Below are 7,207 nucleotides of genomic sequence, written 5' to 3'. Positions count from 1 at the left end.
CAAAAAAAAAAAAAAAAAAAAAAAAAAAAACACACACACACACACACACCAATCGTCCGAATACATATATACATATAAAAATATTATAAGGTGATGATAAATATTGCAATAATTTACAATGGGTATATCTCAAAATATATTCTTTGAGTTATGAATACCATGGGAGAAAATAGGGTCCCTACACACAGTGCTGATCGACTTTGGTGTCGCTTGTAGTGTTGTACCGAGTACAATCCATTATATTGTGGGTTTGTATAATGCCTGATTGAAACATTTTTCACAATATTACTATTGCACCCAATACAAACTTCAAAACTTTTTACATTCACTTTTAGTTGTACTCAGTATTCTATATAGACATCAACTTTGTATATAACACTTAATCTCTATTATTCTATATAGAGTAAAACTTTGAACTTCAAATAATATTTTCCACATATACACACGCAATAAACGGATAGAAATTCCATATTGGAACGTTGCGAAATGGGAGCGTTTTTTCATAATATTATTTTTTGGGAGTGTGTGGGGTCCAAATTCCACGTTTTATGTAAACGTAAGTATAGTTGATCCATTTTGACATTTTCAAGTCCTCCCTCCTCTAATACGAGTACATATATTAAAATACTTTTTAAAAAAAATACATTTAAAGACAGAAAGAAAATGGATGGAATTATGAATCCCCATTCCCCACTCAGGGGGAATGATTCCGATCCTCACGATCTTCCTCTTAGTCCATCTCATCAATGACTTATTTATCCTTAAAAAAAATCTCTAAACCTTAGATGACGCCAACAACAATTATCGAGCATATAACTAGTTGGTTGGAGTGGTCGTATACTCTTGTCCCGTAAGAGGGGTCGGAAGTTTGAATTGAACCATCTCTCGTATAGAAAAATTAACCTGGTCAGTATTTTACCCCTTAATTTAGCTGGCTCGGGACGAACGGGGATTAATCTGAGTATGATACAGGTTTAAAAGTGTCTTCTACAGTTAGAGTTTGCTCAGGACATCTCGTGGTCATCAAGAAAATAATTACTGAGTATATATATTTTAACATCCTAATATTTTTTTTGTATGATGAGAAAAACTTGCTATCATTATCCAAAAATTCGTAGTTTTTCATGTATATATTAGAAAACTCTGCTCGTATGTAATAATTTACAAATCACATAAAAATGTAAATCACATTAAGAATATCACGTGCAACAAGTTCAATCGAAAAATATTAATAAAAATCAAATTCATAATCTTCAAATATAATAATTATGTTCCATCCATTCGACCATCCACATGTTTTAGCACCATTTTTTTTATATCACACGGCTTAATTTTGGAGTATTCAAGAATTCCGGAGTGGAAAAAAAAACAAAAAATAGGAGGAAAAACGGAACTATTAGGTTGACCACAGATTTAAATTGAAGACGACCAGGCTGTTGGGTTTTACTCTGTCAACGATAAAGCATAAGAAAATTCGGCGTATGTAATAATATTAATACTATGAAACAACCTCTGTCTTTCTCTCTCCTTTCTCTCCACCTTCCTCATCCCCCTATATATATATACACTCCCCCGGGCCGCCTCCCTCATCTCCTCCACTAAATCTTTTCAATCTTCATCTGTCAATATAACTCAGAACACGAAGGATTATTAAATTCTTGTTATTAGGTTTTGATATGGAGACTTCGAGGGATTTAGAGATTACAGTGATCTCCGGGGAGGGGCTAAGAGTGGGGAAAAAGAATGTTTTTGTGACGGTGAAATCGGAGTTTTCATGCAACGTTAAAGCGACGGGGGTGGATAAGGAAGGAGGGAGTTTTCCGGCGTGGAACGAGAAATTGGTGGTGGATTTGCCCATGCATGCACGCTACGTGACGTTGCAGGTTCAATGCAAGGCGTTTTCCGGCGTGAAAGTCGTCGGAGAAGCCAAGGTTCCGACCAAGGATTTCGTCGGCGGCGGATTTGTTCCCGAGAGTTATTTGCGGTTCTTGAGCTATAGGTTGAGGGATAGGAAGGGGGAGAAGAATGGGATTATTAATATCTCTGTTCGGGTGAAGAATTCGCCGGAAAACGGCGCCGTTGCCAGTTGCTCGTCGCAGTACTCGCGGCGGCCGTGGACTGGGTTGCCGCCGGCGGCCGGGAATCCTACTAATGCCGGCGTTGTGACTGGTATTCCGGTTTGGTGTAGCTATCAAGTTTGAGTGGTTCTAGTTGGATTGAAATTCCAGAATTGTAAATAGATGAATATTTGTCTCATTTTTTTAAAATTATGGAGTAATAAATATAAAAAAAATTATGAATGAATTTGGTTTCATATTTATTTTAAACATAGTATGAGTAAGATGTTGCAGTGTAGACCCTGGTCCAGGGTATAATTTGACGGCTTGTATCATACTTAGATTAATTCCTATTCACATCTGCTCAGATTAATTTTTCAAAAGAAGTTCAAACTCCTAACCTCTCTAAGGGAGAGTGCACGGTTACTCACGCCAATCAAGTTGGTTTAGAATTAGATAATTTTTAAAAAAAAAAACTAATTACTAATAATGCAAATCTAATATATATGCAATCTCAAAAAAAAAAAAAAAAAAAAAAGTGGCTATTCTAGCTCTAAATCTTGTCAAAAGTTGTTGAAGTATTTGCTTAGTTAGGTGCTAAATGTTGGCATCCTTATCCGTCGTAGATCATGTGTCAGGTTAAATTCTCAATTATAACATGCTTACATTATTGTCAGGTGTGAATTCTCAATTATAACATGTTTACATTATTTATATTTTTTAATTACGTGTTGATCTTCTATGTCTATCCTTGATCAAGTGCCAAGTGTCGTTTGTATCTGTCATTGAGTTAGTGTCAATCTTCTGCATATCTTATAGTTTAGGTGGCAATTTTCATAACATGTCGGTAGAAACTCGAAGCAATTTTCATACCATGTCGGTAGACACTCGAATTTTTTATTAACGAACAAAATTCTTTAACCAAACGATTCATATACTTTACATCTTTAGTTAGTTAGAATTCTGAATTCTTAATTAACGAACTAAATTTTTAGCCGAAGGTTTCATAGACTTTACGAATTTTAGATTAACGAACAAAATCTTTAACAAAAGACTTTATAAACTTTACGAATCCTCGATTAACGAATAAAATCTTTAATGAAAAATTTATAGACTTTATGAGTCCTCGATTAACGAACAAAATTCTTAAACGAAAGGCTTCATAGACTTTACGAATTCTCGATTAACGAACAAAATTCTTAACGAAAGGCTTTATAGACTTTACATCTTTGGTTGGCTAGAAATCTGAATCCTTGATTAACGAACAAAATCCTTAATTAAAAGCTTTATAGAGTTTACATCTTTGATTGAAGTTACTTGTATATAATATAAAATGTGTAATTGTCTTATTCTACATTTATTGTATGATGTGAGTATAGTGTAAAAGAATAGAGTAACCCATTATCAATTTTGATTACAACCTATGTTCGAGTTTGGAATAAAACAACACCAAACATCAAATGAAATGGCCAAACTCCTGTGCACCTTAGGAAGCTAACAACAAATCCAACACTATGAAGCATTGTGTGATGAGGTTTTTGCACAAAGAATAAGCAAAGACTAGAGTAACATTATGAACTTCATTCAACACACTTTGTGACTATATATATAGTTTATATGTATACACGAGAACGAGACGGTTATATATGTATACACGAGAACGGGACGTTCAGAGTAACTAAACGAAACAATGGGCGATTTGCATCAATGATAAGCCCATGAAAGAAATAGGTATCAGTGATGCAAAGCCTAAAATACACACACAAGCAGCAGCCAAGTTGGTGCACGATATCAAGATCGTGCAGATCCAGTAGAAAACCCGACGCACCTATTGCTGTTTGGCAGAGCTTCGCTGGATCCACCGAGGCTTTTCGTTTCTGAGTCCTCAGACATCTTCCCTGCCGCTTTGGTTGCCATTTTTGAGGATATTGTACTTGCAGAGAGGACAGGTGGCATTTATGAACAACCACTTGTCTATACAGGCACAATGAAAATGGTGGCGGCATGGGAGTTCACGAAGTTCAATGCCATCGTCATAGGAACAGAGGCAGATACAGCATTCCTGCATATGTAGTGAACACACACATTCATATGGTAATCGACAGTCAATGTCTGAAATACGTTTTGTCATCATCCATGTTGCTTGAAGTTTCAATGTCTGTGCAACTATTTACGTTTACATACCTTTGATGGAATAAGTGGAAGGTTTTTAATGCAGTGTAAAAATGTTAAATCTGTCGAACGAAAAAGATGATAGTTGTTTAATGAAGCTTACAGCATCCTCCATGGGAAGAACATGTTCAGTGGGTGAATCAGTATCACATTCAGTCATTACCCCTCCAAATGACTCTTGAATCTCGCCATTTTGTTTCTCAAAATCACCGAGTTTTCTGAATTTGTACTTAGGCAACTGTTCAATGTCTTCCTTAGTTGCTCCCTCCTATTGCAACAGAAAGGCAATATTCAGAAAGAGAACTATACATAAGCAGTTCAAAAGGAGATGTGACAGCTCAAATAAAAAAGCACTGGTCTCGAGATTGGCAAGCCGCATGCTGAAGAACATAACTATTTCTCGCTTTTTTTTTATTGCTAGTGGAGATGCTTTAGTGAGAGACAATTGGAGAGAGTGAGCCAATGGGGTATAGAGACAGTAACAAGGTTGGCTATTATACAACCACAGCATGTTGAAAAACTCATATCCACATAGTTATGTCATAGAGGAATGAACATAGCAAGGAAAGTCGCATTATACAAATTGTTTACCTGATCTGCCACGGCATATAAGATTGCAATTATACACGGTAGACAACAGCAAACAGCAATTCCAATGACACAAGCCACAGCAACGCAGATAACAACAAAGAACACATCAAATGCCAAGAACGTAATGCAAAGCCTGCAAAACGAATCAAATTATAACACATCATTTAAAACAAAACGTATACTAATTATAAAGAAATAAAAGAAAGGGTGTCAAGCATACCAGTAAAGTTGAGGGGAATCATGGGGCAACCTCTCACCACCAGCAGATACCCAGTAAAATCCAACAATCCACCAAATAAATGAGAACATTGTATTGGCAGACTCCAGGTGCTTTGCAACACTGGAACACACACATTACAACAAGAGTTAAATTCCTCTAACGTGAGAGCTGAGCAACAGTAAAACTACCACTATAGATATTTCATTCTTTACAAGAACAAAGATCTCTCTCCTGCAGATTCCACAATAAGAATCTTCAGTAGATATCACATCCAGTACCTAAATATGGCGTTCTTAAAAATATAGAAACATAGTGTTTTTGTTTAGGTTCAATCGAGCAATTACGCAACACGCCCATTACTATACTCACACATGTTTTCAGCATCTCTGAAATCTGATTCATAGTTTGCACTTAAATCTGAAAGTTGGTTGGTCTTATATTAATTGATGAAGCATGAATCTGGGATCATACTGCGTAGACAAAAATAAACTCTCAAATAATAAAATACAAACCACATACATGTTAGTGTCATGAGGAGGTCACCAGCAGTAGCAATGAACCATATGAGGTTAGCAAATAAGATAGTACAATGGCCTTTAATCATTGAACCATTCCTAATTGCTCCAGTTCATACATCAAGAAATGGAAATTAACAGAGCTTAATAAAGCTGCAGAATTTTTGCTAACAATATTCATTCTCCACTGACTTCACCTCACTAATTTAAAAGTAACTACAATAGACACAGTAAAAGACTGAAAAGTATCATACCTAAGAGTCCTCCTATTCCTTAAATTTCAATACTTCATAAGCCTACTTAAACAATAATAATTCATCCAGTACTTCATATCAATTACTGTATGTGGGATAACAAACGCTTAATAAAAAATAGAGCTAATTCTATTTTTGGTCCTAAATTTATAGTTAACAGTTTACTTTTAGTCTCTTTTTTTTTTCAAAACATCCACTTTTGATCCTAGTATTATTGTAGCATGACCATTTTTGGTTGGTCCTCCATCAACAAAACAGTTTAAATTTCATCAAATACAAGAGCATTTAAGTCTTCAATTTTGATTTTTTTTCAATATATATATATATATATATATATATATATATATATAAAACGGGTGAACCTACTTTGTATTAAAAAGATCAAAATGTCCTTGTATTTAAAGGGCGTTTCAATGATTTTCTTGACTGAGGACAAAAAATGGAATTAACTCTACAAAATATATTCACAATAGACAGCAAAAAATCAATAATTGAATAAACATGCACCTAAAGTAATGCTCAAATACTACATATTTTCATATGCTATTGTGTGATTGCAGAAGTGAAAACCTAGAGGAAAAGTGGATACCTGGGTTCATCCTCATTCTGGCGCCTTTCTGGGGCATAATCACCAGTTTCTTCATCGCTTTCGGAGCTCGAATTCGCACTGCTCCAACCTCTGCTGCCGCTTATCCGTCTAGAACTCAAGCTCTCGGGTGAACTTCGCCGCCGTCTAAATTCCACAAAGACACAAACCATATGAAGCACACACTGGCAAGCGTAGCCAATAATCCAGAGCCTGAGAGGCATCAAGGGCGACTCCTCGCGGCTCATAACTAACACAGAGATGGAGACGACGATGAAAGCTAAGTTCCAGATGAGATCCAGGATGACGATAGGCTTGGAGTAGGCCCAATCGCTCTGTCTCTCCTCGATTTGCTCCGCCGCCGCCTCGCGCACCCGCATCGACGGCTCCCGCATCATCCTCCGGCTGCTGGCTCGCCGCAGGAACCGAGCCGCCCCTCTCAGGCTCGGAGAATTGCGCATGAATCGCCGGCTACGGAAGATCTGGTCGTTAAGCAAAGGCGTCGTGTCCACTCCTCCGTCTCCGCCTCCGCCGCCATCGACGGAACCGGAGTTAGCGTCTGCGCCGGAAGTTTCCTCGTTCGGATCCCTAGCCGTCGACATCTCTGCCGGAAAATCACAACAATTTTCTCCTTAGGTACACAGAAAGGGAGATAGGAAGAAGCTCACGGAAGATGAATTGAGATCGATCGAGACAAATACATTTCCACTTGTTTGACAGCTGACAAGTGATTAACGGTTACGATAGCCTTCAACGCTGTGTCTGAAAACAGACAATTATCCCTTTATCCTTCCCAGCTTTCACTGACCCAC

General features: G+C 37.1%; 2 protein-coding genes across 2 annotated transcripts; one reads left to right on the top strand and one right to left on the bottom strand.

The window, feature by feature from the left end:
* Nucleotides 1-1,564: 1,564 nt before the first annotated feature.
* On the top strand, nucleotides 1,565-2,327 carry LOC116017318 (BON1-associated protein 2-like). The gene has a single exon (XM_031257879.1). It carries the CDS (start codon nucleotides 1,677-1,679, stop codon nucleotides 2,199-2,201), a length of 525 nt encoding a protein of 174 aa, XP_031113739.1. The 5' UTR covers nucleotides 1,565-1,676; the 3' UTR covers nucleotides 2,202-2,327.
* A 1,280-nt stretch (nucleotides 2,328-3,607) lies between these two features.
* Nucleotides 3,608-7,162, bottom strand: LOC116016879 (E3 ubiquitin-protein ligase At1g63170-like). Its single transcript, XM_031257317.1, has 5 exons — nucleotides 6,399-7,162; nucleotides 5,041-5,160; nucleotides 4,821-4,953; nucleotides 4,333-4,497; nucleotides 3,608-4,119 (listed from the first exon to the last, which is right to left on the bottom strand). Exons 1-5 carry the CDS (start codon nucleotides 6,995-6,997, stop codon nucleotides 3,943-3,945), a joined length of 1,194 nt encoding a protein of 397 aa, XP_031113177.1. The 5' UTR covers nucleotides 6,998-7,162; the 3' UTR covers nucleotides 3,608-3,942.
* Between the last annotated feature and the right edge of the window lie 45 nt (nucleotides 7,163-7,207).

This window comes from Ipomoea triloba, chromosome 4 (assembly GCF_003576645.1).
Source record: "Ipomoea triloba cultivar NCNSP0323 chromosome 4, ASM357664v1".
NCBI lineage: Eukaryota > Viridiplantae > Streptophyta > Magnoliopsida > Solanales > Convolvulaceae > Ipomoea > Ipomoea triloba.
This window is presented reverse-complemented; position numbering and strand designations above follow the sequence as displayed.